Genomic DNA, 24647 nt, shown 5'->3' with positions numbered 1-24647 from the left:
AAAAGTCAGAATTGCGAGACGTAAACTGGCAATAATAATATTAACTTTTTAATCTTAAATTTTTCTTCTTGCAATTCAGCGCAATGTAACCTCGCAATTGTGAGAAAAACAGTCAGATTTGTGAAATAAAAAGTTATAAATACCGTTTTAAATAATTTTTTCAATGGCGGAAACAGATTAAAAAAAAAATTATGCCATAATTATGAGATGTAAACTCGCAATAACAAACTCAAAACTTTATAAATGACAGATATAAACTAGCAATTGTGAGGAATAAGTCAGAATTGTACGATTAAAACGTCTTACTTGTGTTATTTTTTCTATTCTGTGGCAGAAACGAGCTTCCATCGCACGCAAAAAGAGAAGGACAGGAAAATCAAGACAAACAATGTGTGTGTTAGTGTGGTTTAGAAAGGTTCGCACTAGTAAACGCTGGCCAGATCTGTGTGTTGTGTATCTAAGGCCATGTGGAGCGGGACGTTGTGCTGGGAGTTTCGGGATCTGATGATGTCACTCACACCGACGACTGATCCCACACCTGCTGGACACACAAACACAGGTTCTATCATTAGGATAATTGTATAAACGTCCACCTTCAGCTTGTGCTTCGTGTCTTTTTGATACAGTGTGCAGTGAGTGTGTGTGTGTTCAGTCGTCCTGACCTTGTTAACAGTGTTGATGGGTGTTCCTAGCGGATCCGGTGTGCAGTGAGTGTGTGTGTGTGTGAGTGAGTGTGTGTGTGTGTTCAGTCGTCCTGACCTTGTTAACAGTGTTGATGGGTGTTCGAGCGGATCCGGTGTGCAGTGAGTGTGTGTGTGTGTGTGTGTGTTCAGTCGTCCTGACCTTGTTAACAGTGTTGATGGGTGTTCCTAGCGGATCCGGTGTGCAGTGAGTGTGTGTGAGTGAGTGAGTGAGTGTGTGAGTGAGTGTGTGTGTGAGTGAGTGAGTGAGTGTGTGTGTGTGTGTTCAGTCGTCCTGACCTTGTTAACGGTGTTGATGGGTGTTCGAGCGGATCCGGTGTGCAGTGAGTGTGTGTGTGAGTGAGTGTGTGTGTTCAGTCGTCCTGACCTTGTTAACGGTGTTGATGGGTGTTCGAGCGGATCCGGTGTGCAGTGAGTGTGTGTGTGTGTGAGTGAGTGTGTGTGTGTGTTCAGTCGTCCTGACCTTGTTAACGGTGTTGATGGGTGTTCGAGCGGATCCGGTGTGCAGTGAGTGTGTGTGTGAGTGAGTGTGTGTGTTCAGTCATCCTGACCTTGTTAACGGTGTTGATGGGCGTTCGAGCGGATCCGGTGTGCAGTCTCTGTCTCGGCTCCTCAAACGCGTGCCCAGGCGATCTCTCCCTGCGCAGCTCCATCACGCGTCCCGGAGAACAGTCAAGTCGAGGGTCCATGATCCTCCCCGGGGACTTCTCCCGGTCCATGATCCTCCCTGGGGACTTCTCCCGGTCCAGGGCCCGCGCCGGAGACTTGTCGCGCCTGAACTCGGTGCGGGCCTCTCGGTACCGGTGAGGCGTCCCGGGCTGGTGGAGCCCCTCCTGGACCGACGGCATCGACGCCACACGCTTGGAGATGTGCTCGTTGTAGGTCGGGGGACCACGCTTGTTCGGGCTGAGAGGACAGAGAGAGTCACAGTCAGTCGCCTTGCGTTCCCTCACAGAAATACACCATGATAACGGTGTCTTCCTGTCATTTACACTTTATTTTCAAAGCAAATTCATTGGTAAATGTGGTTTCATGGGTTATTTTTAGTGCTGGGCAACGATTAATCGCATCCAAAATAAAAGTCAGTGGCCTTGCTTTCTTTCACAGAAATCCATCATGATAACTTAGTTGTTTCAACAGTCTTTCTGTCATCTACACTTTATTTCAAAGCAAATTCATTGGTAAATATGGTATACTTGAGTCGGACGTACCACACTGATTGGATCACGCTTAGGGATCCTGTCATCTTCAAGAATTGATTAAACGAGCCAATGCACATTGCCGTGCGAGATTCTGCTAACACAGAAATGCATTTTAAAATGCATCCGTCCCCTTGATTGGTTTGGACCTGAAGGACGCGTACTCCATCCTCCAGCGAAACAAGCCATTCCTGCGCTTTGCGTTCGAGGGTCGAGCGTATCAGCACAAAGTTCTACCCTTCGGGCTGGCCCTGTCGCCCTGCGTCTTTACGAAGGTCGCATAGGTGGCCATTGCTCCCATGAGAGAGCGTGGTGTTCGCATCCTCAACTACCTCGATGACTGGCTGATACGAGCTCAGTCTCGGGAAAGCTGTGTGAGCACAGGGACCTGGTGCTCCGGCATCTCAGCCAGTTTGGCCTTTGGGTCAACTGGGAAAAGAGCAAACTCGCCCCCATGCAGAGGATCTCTTTTCTCGGTATGGAGCTGGACTCGGTCAGACGGCGCGCCTCACAGAGGAACGTGTCCGGTCAGTGCTGAACTGCTTGACTACTGTCAAGAGCAAAACAGTGGTCCCACTGAAAGTTTTTCAGAGGCTCCTGGGGCATATGGCTCCACAGTTGGGTTTGCTTCATGTGAGACCACTTCAGCACTGGCTGACAGAGCAGCAGGCTCCGTGTGACAATCACCCCGGGCTTCCACCAAACCCTCAGCCCGTGGTCAGACCCTTCGTTTCTCCGGGCCGGAGTGCCCCTAGAACAAGTGTCCAGGTATGCTGTGGTCTCCACAGATGCCTCCAACACCGGCTGGGGGCCAAGTACAACGGGCATGCAGTCTCAGGTCTGTGGACGGGGCCTCAAATGCATTGGCACATCAACTGCCTCGAGTTGCTAACAGTACACCTTGTTCTGAGCCGCCTCGAAACGCCACTGCTCGGCACAATGAGCGTTGCGTACATCAACCGCCAAGGTGGTCTACGCTCCTCTCGCATATTGCAGCTCACCCCGCCATCTCCTCCTATGGAGTCAGAAGCATCTGCACGTGCCTCTTATATCTGCTCAATCGTGCCACAGACGAGCTCTCACGACAGCCCGTGGCCCCGGGAGAGTGGAGACTCCATCCCCAGGCGGTCCAGCTGATCTGGGACCACTTCGGGGCCGCACAAATAGATCTGTTTGCCTCTCCGGACTCGTCCCAATGCCAGTTCTTCTATTCCCTGAACAAGGGGGCCCTCGGCACGGATGCACTGGCACACAGCTGGTCCCGGGGCCTACGCAAGTATGCGTTTCCCCCAGTGAGCCTTCTTGCATATAGACTGTGCAAAGTCAGGGAGGAAGAGGAGCAGGTCTTGCTAGTTGCCTCTTATTGGTCCAACCAGACTTGGAACTGATTCTCCTCTCGACCTCCTCTCTCAGAGATGGGGCACCGTATGGCACCCGCGTCTAGACCTCTGGAAACTCCATGTCTGGTCCCTGGATGCGGAGGATCTAGGTCATCTACCACAAGCTGTCGTAGACACCATCACTTCTGCGAGAGCACCCTCTACGAGGCATGCTTACGCTCTGAAGTGGAACCTGTCCGCTGAGTGCTGTTCTTCTCACCGAGAAGACCCCGAAGATCGGTACTGTGCTTTTCTTTCTGCAAGAGGGGATGAAGCAAAGCACGACCTGATCGTCAGGTTCCTGAGGGGCGCGAGGAGACTGTATATGTGTATTCTTCCACGGTACGGCTCCCTGCGGCGAGCCCGTGTCTTTCCCTTGGCAGAGCCCGCTCTGCCGTCTCGGACCGGTGTTGTCTCCCCGCTGCTATATGCCGGAGCCTCCTCAGTGACATTCCATATGTTGTACTGCCCGGAAATGCCCAGTCCATATGTGTAACTTCCACATGATACCTCCACACGGTCAGGATGTGGCTTCCGCAGCGTCTCGCTTTCCCAGCGTTATCCAAGTCTGTCTGAGTGGGTCATAGGAACAGCAGTGTCCTTCCGTGGCCTGAGCCCTTTCCCATCTCCGCCTCAATAAATGCGGGGGGATCGGGAGGCGTGCGCTAGGCACTGGAAGGTGGCAGCACTAGGTGGCGTGTTACTTGGGATCCCAATCAGTCGACTCAAGTCGAACGTGACCGAACTGAAAGGGAACGTCTTGTTACGTATGTAACCCTCGTTCCCTGAAGGAGGGAACGGAGACGTGAGTCCCGTCGCCACGATTGCTGGACCACCGCTGACCCCGGGCTCTGCTCGGCGAAAAACAAAATGGTGCGTGCATCCGCTTCCGTGTTTATACCCGGCGGAGCGCGAGATGCAAATCTCGAACGCCAATGTGCATTGGCCCGTTTTATCAATACTTGAAGATGACAGGATCCCTAAGCGTGATCCCAATCAGTACGGTACGTCCGACTCGCGTCTCTGTTCCCTCCTTCAGGGAACGAGGGTTACATACTTAACCGAGACATGGGTTATATTACAATAAAGAAAAATGTAAACAATGTGATGTTAGCTGCTAATAATATGATTTTTTAAAATCATTATATATATAAACACTAGTTTGGAGTCAGTTTTTTTTAGTTTTATAAATTACTTTTCTTAAGCAAGTATTCATTAAATTGACCATAAGACGACATTTATGTTACAAAAGATTCTATTTCAAATAAATGCTGTTCTTTTGAACTTTCTATTCATCCTGAAAAATAAATATTAGTTTCCGACAAAATATTAGATATTTTACAACTGTTTTCAACATTAATAATAATCATACATGTTTCTTGAGCATCAGATCCTCATATTAGAGTGATTTCTGAAGGATCATGTGACACTGAAGACTGGAGTAATGATGCTGGAAATTCATCAATATTTCACTATTTAGCGTTAGGGTTCCATTCAACAAACTGTATATTTACATACTTTAAATATAAATATTTTATATATTGAACATGACCACAGATTATCATGGAAGGCGACTGAATTTAGCATATCATATTGTGTCTGGACACAGTTTGAAGAAGATCTCATATTTATTATGCTCACTTAATTTCATTTATCATGGCTATAGAAACAGTACCTGGAGAAAACTATATACACACACACATGGAAACATCGATAAAGCGTTTATAGAGAGACCTGACAGACATTCACCAGTGAGAAGAGATGAAATATAAAGTTATTAATGTGAAACCACACACCCATCAGACCAGTGAACAGATTCATGTGCGCTAGTAAACCGGTTTAAATCACAGGACGACTTACCAATCAAACACGTCTCCTCATCCGCCATATCCATAATAACATATTTATGCTTTTAAAAGCACGATAAAATGAAAGCAAGTCAAATCATGAACAAGAGCTTCTCAAAACACCTGATATGATATAATCGGAGCTGAGGAAGAAATTAAATCTATCACATTAAATCTATGAAAATCACTAATACCTCATTTGCATATTCAAACATACATTTCAGAAAACGTGTAACACAAAACTATTCTCTTAATGTACTGTGATTAATCGACTGGGGAAAATATGGTAATATTTTTAACCCTTTTACCTGAAGTGCCTTAACATTATATTACATAATATGAACATTGAAACTAGTCGGAATATTCTCCTTAAAAACACTTTATTCATCACAGGTTAAAACGTTCATGCTCAGTCACTCCTTTGCACATATAAAGAAAGCACCTTTCTTCCTGTAAAGAAGAGAAACAGAGTCAGAACCTCTGGACCAATCACAGCCAGACTTCAGGTCACATGGGGTCGTTCTGTCAGTCAGATGAAGCTGCAGGACTGACACATTTAACTCATTACTCACTGAACATCGATGTCAATGTCAGTGTTTCTCGTGTCGTTACTAGGGATGCACCGAATCCAGATTTGTGGGGTTCGGCCGAATACCGAATCCAGTGGTTAAGATTCTGCCGAAACCGAATACCGAATCCTACTCTCATCCTCAGTCCATTAACACAGTAAACACATTAATGAAGTAAACAAAGTGGATTTTTCATTTTATTTTATTACTGTAAATAATAAACACTACTTTACTTTTATAACTGTAAAAAAAAGAAAAAAGAATAAGCAACATTATGCATTTTAACAGCGGCGATGTTGTGTAGACTATTGTTTAGAGTCCTTGCCACCATGAGACTAATCGGCATTGCAAATTGAACATGTAGCTCGACTTGAATTGCCTTCTTTTGACTGAAAGTACTGCCAAACAACACTTTTTCTGCTCACGAGTTCCATTTTCACTTTCTCACAACCTACTGCATTCGAACGGTCCACCTACTGTAACGACGAGTGGAAATAAGGTGTGGCCCCTTTAAGAACTGCGCGCTCCTGTTAAACTGTCTGCAGTCCGTATTGTATGTGCCGTGCGCCTCGAACACATGCCCATGTATGCAGTTTATTTCTGTTTGATGCTCATTTTTACCTTATTTTGTTAAGTAACGCTGTGGACGGTAGAACGTGTGACAGACAGTTACACAAGTTCGATTGTGGAATAAAGTGCGAGTTGTGAGATGCCAATCGCCTCCGTGAGTCTGTCTGGCCTCTGCAATAACTTTAGCTGTGAGCTATCCCTATTTTTCTTCCTGACACAACGCGTTACACTACAGGCTTGTTCGACTTGAACCTGAGCGCTGCACAGACAGATCAGTTTATGACATCAAAGTACCGCGAGAGCAATTCAAAAGCATAAGGAGCCGTCTGCTCTCTATTCGTTCACGCGGTACTTTGATGTCATTCACTGATCGGTGACTTCGACGTAGCGCGCGTAGTGCAAGCCTATAGGGTTCGGTTCGGTGAAAAAAAAAATCTGAGGTTCGGCAGAAACCGAACCCCGTTAAAAAGCCCAATATTCGGCCGAATCCGAATCCTGGATTCGGTGCATCCCTAGTCGTTACTGATCATAGGTAACGCAGGATTCATCAAAATAAGACCAAATAAAACAAAAAAGTGTTGCACTTTTATCATCTTTCAAAGTTGTAATGAGAATCGTATATAAATCTGTAAATAAATAAAAATTGTGTTTTTTCCATTCCCGCCTGTTATTAGGGCCCTATGATTTCTGTGATGCAGAAAACACGACGGAATCGTGGAATCCAGTCATAAAAATGAGAATTTACTGTATAAACAATCATGTTTAGTTTAACTTGACAGAAATATATTAATGTTGTACAGTAGAATTTAGATACGTCTCAATGTAATAATAATAACACTAATACATTATCAAAATGATTTTTCTTACATGTTTAACAGTAGCTCAGTTGTGCAGCATGTAGTTTGACAAAAAAAGTTTAATGTCATATTATTAAAAGATAAATTAAATTAATGTTTTGTCTTTATTTGATTACCAGAAAATACACAACACAGAATTTGTGGAAAATAAATAAATAAGTAAATCATAGAAACAGTGTTGGGGAAGTTACTTTTAAAAAGTAGTGTAACACGTTACTCGCTACTTCTTTAAAAAAGTAATCCGTTACTTTACTTAGTTACCCCATATCGAAAGTAACTTTTTACGTTACTCGTTACTTTTACGTTACTTTTATGTTGCTTGACTTTGGGCAGAACCCAATATCTGTTCCTAAATGTGTAGGCCTACATAAAGTAATACTATGCATAATGCCATATATAATGCCATAAATGCATAATGCATTTATCAAAAATGTTAATATTCATGAAGAAATGCCGGTTAATGGATAGGCATATGCATGGGCGGTGCTAGGGAGGGGCTAGAAAGAAATCCCCCAAGAAAGACCAAAGCATCCCGTTAGCACCCCCAAAAATCATTTCTGGAAGTAATTATATTCAGGCTGTATTCTATGGAAGTCCTGAACCGCATGGTGAAGAAAAAAAAGAACATTTATCTTGTTATTTAGACATAATAAGGGGACATTCTAATCTGCATTAAGCCACATTAAGCGTTCTTATAATGGTTTTCTATGGGAGGAAAATGCTTAACGTGTAAGTAAACACGTTGCGTTCATATTCTGGGCTCATCTGATTTTTTGTACATAGTATAGCCTACTTTATTATGATTTTAGTATCATAATGATTAATAAATGCACGCACAATTATCCGTGAACTTGATAAATGTTGCAGATATGTTTTACTATGCACGTAAACAAATGCCTTTTAACTTATGTGTGCAAAATTCAGAATTAAATGAATGTGCAGCAATATACAAATAGAGAGTCTGTAGGCCTACTATAGCCTACGTGTTGTAGCCATTAAATAAGCGCATTTAGTTTCATATTTGTTAAAATATTATAATGTTATTTTTTTTCCATCTATGCTGATTATGAAAAGTGAACAGCGCGAGTAAGATGGATGCGCAATATATCCGGAGACATTGAGTCAATCAGACATGATTTTGACCACTTCATTAAGTTTTGTTTTGAAGAAAGCCTTTCTTTAAAGCGAATTTCGTTTTGTATAAATTGTATCTTAATTTTAATCATTTTTTTATCAACCAAATGCCTGGATTTAATAAGCAAATAAAGGGGACAATATAATCATGGAAGCGCCGGCGTGGTCACTTGCATTGCACGTGAACTGGAGCAGCTCATCATAAATTAACCGAAACTCAACGTATAGAATTTAAGCTTGAAATGTCTTTAAACGAAACAATTCAAAACGAAAAGAAATAGGCTACTCTCTGATTATGTAATCCATTATGTGCATTTCTCTCTGGGGCGTTCACTACGCGGTCAAATCTATCAAATGACGGAGATCGCTGTCAAATCCCAGGGACAGATAATCTGTCCCTGGGGAAAGTAACGTTGCGCCGAATTGAAAAAGGAACTACGTTTCGTTACCAAATTTTCAGTAGTAGCGCGTTACACTACTTTTTACCCGAAAAAGTAGTTACGTTACTGTAACGCGTTACTTTGTAACGCGTTACACACAACACTGCATAGAAATGAAATAAAAAAAGATTAAAATGGTTGTTGTTATTAATTCAATTAATTAGATATGCTTTTTGATTGTTAAAAGTTAATTAAACCATTAAAATGGAATCCAGAAAACAGAATTTGGTAAAAAAATAAAATAAAATGGAATGGAATCAAAAAAATAAAATAAAATAAAACATTTCATAGGGCCCTAAAAATGTAATTTTTGTTAAACTTTTAATAAAGTGTTGTTAAATTGTATACATTTCATGCTTTCAATTAATTAGACATGCTTTTTGATTATTAAAATTTAATTAAACCATTAAAATGGAATTTGAAAAAAATTAAAAAAATTAATAGGGCCCTAAAAATTTAACTTTTGTTTAACTTTGAATAAAGTGTTGTTAAATTGTATAAGTTTCATGGTTTTTAATTTAGACATTTTGGAAAAACTGGTTTAGACAACCAGAAAAATTAAAACAGGAAAAAGGTAATTTGGTAAAAAAATAAAACTTAATTTGGTAAAAAATAAAAAGGATTTCTACGTTAGTGACACACACACACACACATTTTTCAGCCCTAAAAAGTATTGATCAGTTCCTAATCCAGTGAGATCATATGACAGGACTCCAGATGCACTGCGTTACGACAGTACACACACACACACACACACACACACACACACACTGACCTGCGTGTGGAGCCGTTCCTCTGTGGTTCTGCGCTCGACCCCTCCTGACTCAGATTGCCTTTGCAGCAAATGACCCGCAGTTTGTTCTGGTAGGACGAGGCCAGATACACGGCGCCGGACGAGATGGCCGGACCCAGGTGACGCGGGCTGGGAATATCCAGGTGTGCGTACGCATGTGGCCTGAACACACACACACACACACACACACACACACAGCACTTGATTCAGAGTCTCCAACAAACATCAAGACCGAAAGCAGAAGTGTCCCGGACCGCAGCTTTACCCGAGCGCAGAGTGAGACTGGACCTCGATGACGTCCAGAGAGTTGAAGTACGTGACGAACAGGTACGGCTCTCTATACGCTGTGGAGACACACAGGGATCGGTTCATCCATCAGGAACTCATGTGAGGGAGACAAGTGTGTTTCACATCTCTCTATATATATATACAGGTGAAACTGGAAAAATGAGAATATGGTGCAAAAGTTCATTTATTTCAGTAATTGAACTTAAAAGGTGAAACTAATATATTATATAGACTCATTACATGCAAAGTGAGATATTTCAAGCCTTTATTTGTTATCATTTTGATGATTATGGCTTACAGCTTATGAAAACCCCAAATACTGATTAGAATATTGTGAAAAGTTTATAAAACTTCAAAATTATAACAAATAAAGGCTTGAAATATCTCACTTTGCATGTAATGAGTCTATATAATATATTAGTTTCACCTTTTAAGTTGAATTACTGAACTTTTGCACCATATTCTAATTTTTCCAGTTTCACCTGTATATATATATATATAGACAGACACATATCTCGGAGCTCAATGTAAGACAAAAAATATGTTTATTTTACTTATATTATATATATTACAATGTTTTTATTTCTTCAGCAGGGTTCGTACAGATCCTGTAAAGATACATTGTTTTTTTTCCAAGCACTTCTTTTTAGTTTTATTTCAAGGACTACAATCAGATCTCATTTATCAAACAATATCTTTCTTTATTATCTTTTAAATTCTAAAAAAGGTTAATGGATAAATAAAAATACACTAATAAAACAAAATGGTACAAATAAAGTGCAGCACATGCAGTGACTAGTAACTTTAACCATTGAAAGGATAATATGACAAAGATATCGATTTCCTTATTAAACCTGATTTATTTCCATGAATATATGATGGACCTGAAGAATAAAAGCTGTATCATATACTTGGATATTAATGAGCAATATCACTCTCTTAGCCAAGGTCGGTTTACTTGGCGCCATGACCAAGTACTGCGATGTTTGACTTTAGCATTGGAAGGCAAGCGTAGTATGACCAATAAGTTGCCACCTGTTCTAGCAAAACATTACACGCAGAAGACAATATTCCTCCGCCCAGGCGAGCAACCACCAAGAAAAGGTGTTAACACCAATTCTCGCCCAGGACAACTGGAAGCTGCTAGGGACTGGAAGATGCTGGCTGATCTTGACCAACGGCTTATTTTCCCACCTGAGATTGCCACCACTAACCTACGACCAGATATTGTTTTGTGGTCTGGATCAGCACGCATTGTTCAGCTGATAGAGTTAACAGTGCCATGGGAGGATGGGGTAGATGAGAGGAAGAAACTGCGGTATGCTCATCTGGCCACTGAAGCAGAACAGCGAGGATGGAGAGTCCAGGTTTATCCAGTGGAAGTGGGTTGTCGAGGTTTTGTGGCACACTCTACAACCCGGTTCCTCAGAGACGTCGGATTCAGCGGCCAAGAGTTGCGTCGCACAGTAAAGAACTTATCTGAAGCAGCAGAAAGGAGCAGCAACTGGCTGTGGTTGAGACGGAAAGATTCTAGCTGGCTGTGTACAGGCCGCCACGCTACGGTTTCGTAGAATTCTTGAAAACTCGAAGAGTCTGTTGGTTTGTTTGTATACGTTCCTGTGGATATTGCGTGAATGACGGGTGGTTGGGTAGATATTGTGTTTTGCGGTAGGTGGAATGCCATACGGAACCGTTGTCCACTGAAACTGCATATTAACGCACCAGTGGGGCTCGACAGCCTTAGTCAACGGGTTGGCGCGTATGGTTGGATTGTGAGATTGTGGTTAGGTCTCAGCAGCAGGAGGGATGTAGAGGTCAGTAAGCTGGGCTGAGTTGAGTGGGGGACGGAGGGGGGTGACTCTGGGACGCCAGAGTCACTGTCGAGCCCTCTTGAGGTGTCGTGGGCTAGTTGACGAAACACTGAGGACGGAAGGTGCCCACTTGAAGACCCTAGAGATGTCCCCTACTCGGCTCAATCCAGACGGTTGTCGTGCTGGTCCTGTAGTTGCAGCCGTCGCGTGTGCTGACGCGCCAAGTACACTGCTGCCGTTAACGCCGGACAGAAGGGGAGTCACACCACCATATGGAAAGAAGCGTAAATGGATGGAGAAGCATAGTTTACTGTAAAGCTACGTCTTAGTTTTGCTTATCTTGGCGAAAGCCGAGTACAAATCAGCATGAAGTTTTAACATCTACTCTCGTGTAATGGAAATCATAGCCATGAGAAATGCCTCTATATCAGACGGACTACAGCTTTAATTTTGGGTGAAAAGATTGTTTTATCAATAAAATTAAAAATTAATTTCCCATAAATTGTCTTTCAATAATTCGAGCACTTTTCAAGGACTTCTTCATAAATATGTGTTTTCCAGGACTTACATTTCAGAAAGTCAAATTGAAGCACTTTAAGCACCTTTTGTACGAGCCCTGCTTTAGAAATAACGAGCACCAATGATTCATTCACAATACGACCAGAAACATGAATTAAGAAATAGAGTTAATTTAATTTCATGTGAGTAAAAATCTTGACATCAAACAAGATTGAGAAACGGCACAACTGATGCTGAAAATTCAGCTTTGATCACAGGAATAAATCACACTTTACTATATATTCTCAATAAAAAACAGATGATTTACATTAGAATAATATTTCACTGTTTTACTGTATTTTTAAATTATTAAATAAATGCAGTCTTAGAAGAGAATTTTTTTAACAACATTAAAAAATTTACAGACACCAAACTTTAGAAGTGTATAAATATTTTAATAATAAATTATTACGTATATACATTATATAAATATTGTAATATATTATAAATATTAAATGCATGATTTTATATATATATATATATACATATGTATATATAAATCAATTATATTAATATATAAAAACATTTATATGTAATCAAATAAATTACATATTATATATATATATACACACACATGTATAACTCAATTATATTCATATATAAAAACATTTATATGTATTCAAATAAATTACATATATATATATATATATATATATATATATATATATATATATAAATTCATTTCTTTCAGTTGAATTACAGTTATAGATAAGGGAAGTCCACTATAAAAAAGACACGTTTTTATGAAAGTTATGGATAAATGGATGTTTCCAAAGCCAGTGAGTAATCGTGTTAAATAACTGTGATCCAAAATAATGATTTACATTTTAAATAAACAGATTAATAAGGTTTTACCGAAGGACAGAGGCAGGCGGCTCCACTTGATGTCATCGCTGCGACTCCTGCGGCCGTACGCGTCCACAAACACACCGAACTCTACGAGCAACGACACACACGGGTCAAACACAGATACACACACCTTCAGCAGCTCACACACACACACACACACACACCTTCAGCAGCTCACACACACACACACACACACACACACCTTCAGCAGCTCACACACACACACACACACACACACACACGCACCGTGGAAGCAGAGCAGGTACTCCACTTTCTGAGGCGCGCTGGACACCTGGATGATGGAGATCGGGAAACTGTGTGAGGAAGCGGCGAACACGGCCGAGGCCAACGTCACGTCGTTCTTATCCAGGAACTCTGAACACACACACACACACACAAACCACAATTATCTGGCTGAAAACAGCAAAAAAAGTACTTTCGGTGTTAATAAGTGAACACATTAGCGGTGTAACGATGCCCTCATGTCACGATTCGACACATATCACGACACTGAACTCACCATACGATATTACTGCGATACTCCAAGACACGTGGGAAAAGGTTAAGAAAAAAAACGTACTGTTGATTAAAATGCTAAATTGTGTTACATTGTGTGTGAATGAACAGGCGTTTGGACTTGGTGCTGAAACCCAAAGCACAGGACAATAGAGACGCCAGAATAACAATATTCATGATTCTGAAGCTGAAAACACTGATTTATTTTAGACGAATATGCTTGTGCTGTCACTGACTAGAGATATATAAAATAATGTCAGACACTTTTACACAAATATCCCCCCATTGCATTATCATACATTATAGTCTACATTATATATAGCAGTTTAATGTAGTACTGACACTAAAACTCTGAAAACGTGAATTTTCTCAGCCATATTTTTTATTTTGGCTGAACTATCCACAATACAGATTGCCACGATACATATTTGTATACGTTTTTGATGACGCGATCAAATGGTAAGAGGCGCACGCACCTGTCTCTCATTAATGTTAATCAAACAACAACATATGTTAAATAAATGTATACATGTTAAATAAACGTACTGTAAAACCTGAAAAACGTGGTTTATTTAATTAGTATTTTTTCGTATTTGTCAGGTGTTTCTAATTTGCTTCATTCTTTTTTATACAGGCCTAATAAAAATAAAATAACTAAATTATATATATCGTTATCATGAAATAACATTTTGCATTCTTTTTAATGCACTTTTTTTTGTTGTAGACCTATAAAGCGTTACGTTATTCCAGCAGTCGGCTATAGGCCTAAAATAGGCTCAAAGATGGCCAAATAAATATATATTTATAGTTTAACCATTTATTTATTTTAAGTTATATTGTGCTTTGTTGGTATAATGTCTGCTGGAATGTAAAAAAAAATGTGAGTGTTAAATATTTTTTAAATGTTCAATGTTAAATAAATATTAAAAATTGTAGTTTTTAATTTTTTTTGAAAAGCAAGACAAAAGCACATTTTGACTCTTTAATTATTCATGAAATGGTGAAAAATGGTGAAAATAAATGGGAAAAAGCAGAAAACAAGCGTTCGGAATTCGGCCAAGTGTTTCTTTATATTAAGTTTCGTCCAATTTTTTTGATAAATTTCGGTGCGTCCCTTAAACAGACTGTGGTGCGCCGACCAGCTCACCTTCCAGCACGTACTGCTTCATCTCAATCTCGTAGAACTTATTGGTGCCGATGATGATGCTGTATCCAGTGAAGTGAATGCAGCTGCAGGGTTCAGACGTCTCGATCTCCTGCCGACACACACATGAATGGAGGAGGTATTATTACGCTACTTCAAAGGTTTTTGGTCTCCTAAAATAGGGTTACATGCAACAAAGGTGAAAGAACATCCTCATAATCTCCACAGCATCGTCAGCTCTTTCCTCTCAGTGTCTGGAACACTTCGGTCAAGGATTCAGTCTCTAAGCCCCGCCTCTCTGAGAGCTGCTCTGCTCTGATTGGTCAGAAGCCAAACGCTCATTATCATATCTGAATCTGATAGTCATAAATATGATATAAAGTCAAAATTCTGACGCAAGACGTAAAAAAGTCGAAACTGACTTGTCAAAATTGCGACAAAAAGATGAAGTAAAAATTTGGACTAATAAAGTCATAACTATAAAACTCTAAATTAAAGTCAGATTAAACTTTTTTTGTCTTAAGTGTAACTTTTTTACGTAAAACATTTCTGACTAAAGACGGAAAAAGTCAAAATTGCGACAAAGTTGAAATTATGACACTAAGTAATAACAAGATATAATTAAGTCATAAAGAGTCATAATCATGACAGTTGAAATGATGTCTGTCAAAATTCTGACTTGAGACGTAAAGTCGAAATTGACAAGTAAAATATGACAGGTGAAATTATGAGTCAGAATTCTGATTTAAGTCAATTATCAATGATATAAAAAGCCAAAACTGCCTTAAATTCCGAATTATGACATAAAATGTATGACATTAAATTGACTTGAAAGATCATAATTATGACAATAAAATGATAAATTTTAACTTTTCCCCTCATATCTTCAACATTTGATCATAATTTTGACTTTAATCATAATTATGACTCAGCATGTCATAATTTTCTAAATATTTTACTTTTTAAATCTTTGTATGTATAATAACAATGACTTTATGTCTTGATCCACAGTGATGCGATCAGTAACGATGGCGTGTGTTTTACCGTATCAATATTCTCAGTGTCTTCTCCACATGAACAACACGAACCAAGCTCTTCCAGTCTCAGATACACTAGTGTTTGAGGGCGGGGCTTAGAGACGCTGTTCAGCCAATCGGCTGGCATTAATGCAAATGAGTTACAAACAGATTCAGCAGGAAGTGAGACTGAATTACTGACGACTCGTTTCAGTTCAGAATCACTTCTTTCTTTTAAGAGACGATAACTTTATTTGTCTGTACTTTGATGTTTTACACACACTACATGAACACTTTAAACATGCATGTCTGACATCCATGAGGAGTTTCTTATACGTCACCTTCCTGATGCAGAACTTGTTGAGTGTGTCGTTGAAGCGCAGGATGGTGATTTTGTTGGGCATCGCAGCACAGATACACATGCCACTGTCGATCTGAAACACACACACACACACACACACACACACACACTTCATTACTCAGTATACTGATAAACTAAAAGACGTAGAGTATACATGTCCCAATCATTATCATTAGATGCTTTTAAAGGATTACTTCACTTCAGAATTAACATTTCCTGATAATTTACTCTCCCGCACGTCATCCAAGATGTTCACGTCTGTCTTTCTTCTGTCGAAAAGAAATGAAGGTTTTTGAGGAAAACATTCCTCATTTCCTCCATATAGTGACTTCAATGGGGTCCAACGGGTCGAAGGTCCAGATGTGAGTTTCAGTGCAGCTTCAAAGGATTCCTTTGTGAGGATTTGAATATGAATTTAAACAATGCAAGCGTGAGACGACTGTTTTCTGTTGTGTCGGCGTGTGTAACTATATGGTGCAGCTCTTAAAGTGACAGCACTAATATTCCTGCCGTCTCTATAACACTAATCACACTACAGAAGACCAAGAGAAAATTCACTCACTCGTTCTTGACTGAATAACTTTTGTAACTATATTTGTAATGTATATTTTATTTATAAAGTGCAGTGTTATTTTACATTTATTACAGTTTCTGCACCTGAAAATCTTAAAACACTGTTTATTTCACTCGTGTCTTTGTTCAGTTGTGTCTATTTGTTGTGATTGCTAATTTTTTATTTGTTCTTTTTTTAATTACCGAGTGTTTATGGTCTTTAATAATGCTGTAAAGTTATATTAGTTCGGCTAGTTGTTCTTCTATGGTGTGTTTAAACCTCAGGCAAACGCTCCTTGTGTAAGTGTTCTTCAGCTGTTGATTTGTGTTCATGATATTCAGATACAATTACATGTTTTGCAATAAGACTAAATGTGAATGATATCCAAGTTTTTTTTTTTTTTTACCTTATTGGAATCGAAATTAGGAATTGATAGTAATCGGAATTGTTGAAATCCAAACGATACCCAACCTTATTCCTCGGCTGGATCGTGTCGAGACTTTGAAGCTGCACTGAAACTCACATCTGGACCTTCGACCCGTTGGACCCCATTGAAGTCACTATATGGAGGAAATGAGGAATGTTTTCCTCAAAAACCTTCATTTCTTTCCGACTGAAGAAAGAAAGACATGAACATCTTGGATGACGTGCGGGAGAGTAAATAATCAGGAAATTTTAATTCTGAAGTGAACTATTCCTTTAACAGGACAGTGTAACAGCATTACAGACAACTAGAACTAAACTAAGACGTATACATGAGCTCTATTGCACTCAGTTAGAGATATAGTGTGCAGATCAGGGTTCCCACACCTCGGCTACCTTCAAACTCAAGGACTTTCCAGGTCCAATACCCTCAAATTCTCAAATTCAAGGACTTTCCAGGTCCAATACCCTCAAATTCAAGGACTTTCCAGGTCTAATACCCTCAAATTATCAAATTCAAGGACTTTCCAGGTCTAATACCCTCAAACTCAAGGACTTTCCAGGTCCAATACCCTCAAACTCAAGGACTTTCCAGGTCCAATACCCTCAAATTCTCAAATTCAAGGACTTTCCAGGTCCAATACCCTCAAATTCTCAAATTCAAGGACTTTCCAGGTCCAATACCCTCAAACTCAAGGACTTTCCAGGTCCAACACCCTCAAACTCAAGGACTTTCCAGGTCCAATACCCTCAAATTCTCAAATTCAAGGACTTTCCAGGTCCAATACCCTCAAACTCAAGGACTTTCCAGGTCCAATACCCTCAAATTCTCAAATTCAAGGACTTTCCAGGTCCAATACCCTCAAATTCTCAAATTCAAGGACTTTCCAGGTCCAATACCCTCAAATTCAAGGACTTTCCAGGTCCAATACCCTCAAATTATCAAATTCAAGGACTTTCCAGGTCTAATACCCTCAAACTCAAGGACTTTCCAGGTTCAATAGCCTCAAACTCAAGGACTTTCCAGGTCCAATACCCTCAAACTCAAGGACTTTCCAGGTCCAATACCCTCAAATTCTCAAATTCAAGGACTTTCCAGGTCCAATACCCTCAAATTCTCAAACTCAAGGACTTTCCAGGTCCAACACCCTCAAACTCAAGGACTTTCCAGGTCCAATACCCTCAAACTCAAGGACTTTCCAGGTCCAATACCCTCAAATTCAAGGACTTTCCAGGTCCAATACCCTCAAATTCTCAAATTCAAGGACTTTCCAGGTCCAATTAGTGTTGTCACGATACCAAAATTATTGTTTCGATACCGATACCAAGTCAAGAATTGCGATTTCGATACTTTTTCGATACTTTTCCTGAAAAGGGAGAAACACTCTCAAATATCATTGCTGTGCTTTATTTTAAAACTGGGACAACATTCCAATCATAACACACTAATAAATGAACATTTGAACAGCAGATAGGCTATAATAACCATTTGAACAAAATATGAAATATGAAAAATATAAAAAATAAATTAGAGCAATGACATTCAAGGTAAAAAAATAAATAAATTTAGCAGCATTATCTCAGTTATCATAAGAAACATAAGATTTTATCAATAGCAATGCCACTGACGATTCTGCTTATTGATCCGATTCTTTAACGATTCTCTTATCGATTCATGATAGCATTGTGTGGAAAAAAGTAGTCATATGCTTTTTCGGGGGGAAAAAACAAGTGTTTTTATTTGTTTTATGTAATAAATGAAACCTTATTACAAAGTGTTAACGATTAGTTATACACCGATTCAGACAGATCAGTTGTTTTAACCATTCATTAAAACGAATCGGTTCAAATGAGTCATTAGTTCGCGAATTGGACGTGTCATTATCGGACGTGTGCGCGTTGTGTGATTATCCAGGCGGTTACATCCCACTGTCATCACAGAAAACATTTCATGACTGGATAGTTTTTTTCGTTTATTTAAAGTATGTCAGCTGAATGTGCGGAACGATTCAGAGAAGATAAGGCAACGTATTTTACCACAATTTACACCCAGCGGTAATTCAGAAAAAAAAACAAAAAAAACTCCGAATGCTCCACATGAAACTTTAGTCTCCCGACCTTACCATCGTGTCGAATTATTTTGATTAATATGTGCGAGGGAGAGAGAGAGAGCAAGACAGCGCTTAGTTTTGAGACGGTGAAGCCTTGTTTATACTTTCGCCTGGCTCCGCAGAGAGAGAGAGAGTGCGCGCGCGCGACCGGGGCTCGCTCACTCTCTCTCTCTCTCTCTGCTCGTTCAGTTCACGCGCCCTGTCACACGCGCATGAGGAGAAAAACGCAGACGTCCATAGGGAGGCACTGGAAGCGTGCGTTGCACACACCAACATGCAATACTCTCTTACAAATCTGGAACGCGGTCATTCTTAGAAGTATCGATACTAATAAATTTAGGTATCGTGAAGTTTTTAATTTCCGAGTATCGCGATACTTTTGAAGTATCGGTGCACCGTGCAACACTAGGTCCAATACCCTCAAACTCAAGGACTTTCCAGGTCCAACACCCTCAAACTCAAGGACTTTCCAGGTCCAATACCCTCAAATTCTCAAATTCAAGGACTTTCCAGGTCCAATACCCTCAAATTCTCAAACTCAAGGACTTTCCAGGTCCAATATCCTCAAATTCAAGGACTTTCCAGGTCCAATACCCTTAAATTCTCAAACTCAAGGACTTTCCAGGTCCAACACCCTCAAGCTCAAGGGCTTAATGTGGGAACACACTTATATTGTCCAACAACAAACGTTGAGGTTCCATCGTAGTGGTTTCGTGCGCGCGTGAACGTCACGGCAACGTACAACACAAAGTACCTCACGCGGGAAACACTACGCGCGTAACTAACGTAAATCAAGCAAGCTAGCGCGCATAGGCCACGCAGTGCTGGCGGAATAACACATTAGCGGAGCGAATAATATGGAATTTTATCCGGAAAACTTCATGCACAAAATAAATTCAAGCACAGTCGAGGACCTGCATCTGTGTGTGTTAATTTTCAGAAACTTTCCAGGGCCTTGATTTAGTTTTTTTCAGATTCACAAACTTTCAAAGATTTCAAGGAGCCGTGGGAACCCTCATATCTATACATGACAACGGCTCTCTCTGGACCAGAACTCCTGTGATAATCTGAATGATTGTAAGACAGCAATAATGATAGTGTGTGTTTGGAAAGACTGTTAGTGAAGCGGTTTCATGACAACGGCTCTATCTGGACCAGAACAGATCTGCATGTTCCAGCAAATCACTGTCATATAGGAATAAGATCATGTGAGTGTTTGAATCGAGGTGATTTTTTAACGATGAGGTCACAGGGGTCGAGTGAATGCTTCACCTTTCCAGAAGCGAAGAGATGGCAGCCCTTCACCGCCTCAAAGATGTAGGGACTGAGATCGGGCTGAGCCGGCAGATGAGACTGAGCCAGAGACTGCTTAACCCGCTTAATGTCCACCAGACACAGAGCGCGCTCCTCACCTGACACACACACACACACACTTCATATTCAGTCATATTATCAATAATATTAGATGAGAACAAAACATAAAAATTAATTGGGCAGAATAAAAACACTACTGTCTCCCGCAGAGCTGCTCATACGGGATGTCTACCGATATAAACAAGTTAAATTAAGACTTTTAAGACCCTTTTAATGCCACTGCTGTCATAAATACTATATATTTTTATGATATACAATTAATTTTTCATAAGAGAAGACAATATCCCATACAAAAATTCCCACAAAAGCACCGCGTCACCGAGATTTTTAAACTGTTTATTCTGAATAAATATTTTCATCAGCGCTCTATAAGCTTTTACGGGGTTCGTACAGATGCTGTAAAATGAAAGTGCTTTCATTGCACTACTTTTTTAGTTTTCAAGGACTTCAATCAGAGATCTCACTTATTAAACAATATCTGTATTATCCTGCAAATTATTAAAAAAAAGGTAAACAGACAAAAATACACTAATAAAACAAAGTGCAGCACATGCAATGACTGGAAACTTTAACCATTGAAAGGATTCTATGACAAAGATATCGCTTTCCTTATTTAAACTGATTTTCCCACCATGAATATATGATGGACCGGAAGAATAAAAGCTGTTTTATATTTATATGGGCAATATTACGCTCATAGCCATGTGAAATGGCTTTATATCTTTATCAGACAAGCTAAGCAGACAAGTTAATTTTGCATAAAAATATTGTTTCATTGATAAAATTACATATATTGTGTGACTTTCAATAATTCAAGCACTTTTCAAGGACCTCTTCATAAATATGGCTTTTTCAAGGATTTTTCAGGACTTACATTTCAAAAAGTCAAATTCAAGCACATTGTACGAACCATTCTTTTACATGCTTAAATCTGCATATTTTTTTATATTTACCCCAGGACTTTCTTAACCTTTATAATTTAGGCCAATTTTTTAACCTTATTAAATGTATGTGTCATCTTTCATGTCAAATTCTTACATTTGATAAATTAATTCAATACGCACTATAGGGCTGATATCAATTAAATCAATGTACACTGCAAAATTACAACTGCAATAAATAAAATGTTATGGGATTAATATTTTAAATACCTTTTTGAATATTCAAACAAGAAATGTTGGAAAAAATGCATCCTTTTAAACAAGAAACTGAACTGGCAGTAGTGGCGGTAAGACCGTTACTGAGTGAGTCATTGATTCAAACGATTTGTTCAAACGCTGAATCATTCAGGAACTAAACGCCGCTACCACTCTGAGATACGCAATAGTTCGGCTCTGATCTTCGTTTGGAACTATTTTTGCTGGTAAAAACAACAAAAACAGTCAATATTGTGTCTAAAATGTCAGTAATTTAATATTCACAACTTGTTTATTGAACTAAAATCAATGTAATATTAGCAATCGTGGGAATATTCAGCAAAATAGCTCCCTTGTCATGTTATGTTACTTAAATATATCATGTTATGAATAAAAAAACTCAACATTATGAATTTTTACCTCAGTACATTTCTTCTGTGAGTTTCCTCAAGAGTGTTACCAGAAATACACTATATCCATTATCAATCGCTGTTTATGTAATAAAATCAGAATCATTCTCGTGTTTCGATGCTTCACTGGTTATTTGACGGACATTGGAGACATTTGAGCCGTAATGAGACTAAAAATATCTGAATTGAAGACATTTTAATACTTTTTAAGGCTTTTTATTGGGAAAACCAAGACCTTTTAAGGACCCGCAGCCACCCTGTTACATCTGATTTAAGATCGTTTCATTAACGGATGAACTCTAGAGTATTATTGAACTGAACTGAATCAACACTGAATTGAACTGAATAATGACACCAGTGTCTTTTACAGCTGAAACTAAAGTCATTTGATCGTTGATGAACTTTGCTACAATAGCATTGTTATGTTCTTGTTTATTACTGTAAAGCTGCTTTGAAACGATCTGTGTTGTGCAAAGCTGACTGGTCGGATGTATTCTGCAATATCGACTGTGCTAAAATTATGATGGAGAGAGCAAACATGTCTCTTTGTATTTTTTCTTTTAGCTTTACCTTCTAATTATTCTGCCATTATACACAGCACATGTGAGTCAGCACTGACCGGTGATCATGAGCAGTTTGTCGAGCTCCTTCAGGATCTGTATCTGGAACACAGAGTCGAGTCCCGGGATGTGTGTGAGCGAGTTCTTGATGACGTTCAGGGCGTACAAACCCTCCTCTGAGCCCACCAGCACGATCTGAAACACACACACACGTGTCACGTCTCATGGCTTTTACACGAGTTTAACACACAAATGTCATTTCTTGACCAATGATTTTCCCTGTTTATTATAAGTATCATTCATTTCCTCCATCACACACACATTATTCAACATGGTTAATTATTAATTATTCAACATGTATACATGGTGGGTTTATTTTTTATCCATTTACTTCTTTTATTTAACAATATTGAATATATATATATATATATATATATATATATATAAACACACACACACACACATAGTGCTGGGTAGATTATTTACAAATTATAGTCCATATCTGGACTATTTTTTGATTACTTTTGACCGAACGTCTTTACCACATTGATTTAAACAGGATAATCTTGTGCTATATTGATGTAAAAAAATTACGTTAAAAATTCGAAGTACATTAAACATTTAATTACATCAGGTTTAAGGAACTGCAGGAAGTTTGTAAGTTGATGAAAAGGTAACAATTCATTAAGTAAAAATAATAATAGTAATACTAACTCAAAGTAATAATTAGTTAAAACATAAATATGTCAAATTAAAATAAATAGTTTTGTATTTATTTGTTTAAAAAATAGATTTTTTTGTGGAAATACAACAAAAAAGATGAAACATTTTATTTGTTTATGCTGTGTGGCCTTCTCAATTTTCTGTGTTATTATATCCTATATAAATAAATAAGAATTTGGAAGAATCAGTGAATAAAGAATAATTTACTGCAATTTTGCCTATATATATTATATGTATATATAAATACAATTTCACTGTTTTTAATGGTTGGCTTATGACCAGAGGCATCAGATTACTGGCCATTAAATGTCTGTATTTTGTTTATTTACAGTATTAAATTATGTGTGGGTAATGGGTTTATGTTTATTATCTATGATTTAATTTTGCTTGTACTTTATACTTGTTTATTTCAGTCTCGGGCATCACACACTATGATAACAGGGGTGTACTGTGCGATACCTGGTCGGTCAGGGGTAAAGTGCAGTTAATATCCAGCCGGTCGTCTCCCTCCAGCTTCAGCAAAGAGTTCCCCAGCAGCTTCTGAATAACACAGAGATTACAACAGTCACACACACTTCACTGAGTTAAGGAGCTTTGAATGCCGGAGCCGAGCGTGTGTGTGTGTGTGTGTTCGAGACAGACGAGGACGTTCAGGATCTGCCAGTGTTTCCCACAGAAGTGTGTTTTACACGAGTGCTGCGGTTTACACAACACACATGTCATGTGTCAAATGACTTCCCTGTTCTCTTTTATAGAAATATCAGTCTTTTTTTCCACCCACCACCAACTACTGAAGCTCGCTTCAACCACTGAATAATTTTTTCCCCCAATAATTCTGACTTTATAACTCGCATTTGCAAGTTTATATCTCACAATTCTGAAAAAAAAGGCAGAATTGTGAGATAAAAGTCATAATTATCTTTTAAATTGTTTTATTCCAAGGAACCAGCTTTAATAACCAACACATTACAACATTAATTATTCAATATAGGTGCTGGATTTATTTGAATTACTTTTTTCATTAATGTTGAATTATGTATAGATGGAGGGTTCCTTTTTATTACATATATTTTTATTATTTATTATGTAGAGTTGGTGGGTTTATTTTTATTATTTAATTTTTTATTATTTTCTTTAGCAATTTTAAATTATGCATAGGTGATGGCTTGATTTTTTTTTTTTTTTTAATTTTCATTAATGTTGAATTATGTATAGGTGGTGGGATTATTTTAATTAATAAAAAAACTACCGATACATTTCTCAACACCATTCAAAAAATAGTAACAAATATAAAAATAAACACAATAATAATAATAATAATTTAA

The 24647-nt window shown here is 38.9% G+C and overlaps 1 protein-coding gene across 7 annotated transcripts in view; it reads right to left on the bottom strand.

Annotated features, from left to right (window-relative positions):
• Positions 1–269: 269 nt before the first annotated feature.
• The window catches only part of cita (citron rho-interacting serine/threonine kinase a), a 158830-nt gene continuing 134452 nt past the window's right edge, over positions 270–24647 (bottom strand). For 4 of the 7 annotated variants that reach the window (XM_056266673.1, XM_056266676.1, XM_056266675.1 and 1 more), the window contains 11 exons: positions 23782–23862; positions 22659–22794; positions 20392–20531; positions 16013–16105; positions 14659–14767; positions 13242–13370; positions 13002–13082; positions 9755–9833; positions 9472–9651; positions 1253–1607; positions 270–541 (listed from right to left, as the gene is read on the bottom strand). In XM_056266673.1, coding sequence (XP_056122648.1) covers positions 515–541; positions 1253–1607; positions 9472–9651; positions 9755–9833; positions 13002–13082; positions 13242–13370; positions 14659–14767; positions 16013–16105; positions 20392–20531; positions 22659–22794; positions 23782–23862 — 1410 coding nt within the window. In that variant the 3' untranslated portion in view covers positions 270–514. The remainder of the gene's footprint in view (positions 542–1252; positions 1608–9471; positions 9652–9754; positions 9834–13001; positions 13083–13241; positions 13371–14658; positions 14768–16012; positions 16106–20391; positions 20532–22658; positions 22795–23781; positions 23863–24647) is intronic. The other 3 variants (XM_056266674.1, XM_056266678.1, XM_056266680.1) reach the window with 2 other exon arrangements.

This window comes from Rhinichthys klamathensis, unplaced genomic scaffold (assembly GCF_029890125.1).
Source record: "Rhinichthys klamathensis goyatoka isolate OS25496 unplaced genomic scaffold, OSU_Roscu_1.1 h1tg000252l_1, whole genome shotgun sequence".
Taxonomy (NCBI): domain Eukaryota; kingdom Metazoa; phylum Chordata; class Actinopteri; order Cypriniformes; family Leuciscidae; genus Rhinichthys; species Rhinichthys klamathensis.
This window is presented reverse-complemented; position numbering and strand designations above follow the sequence as displayed.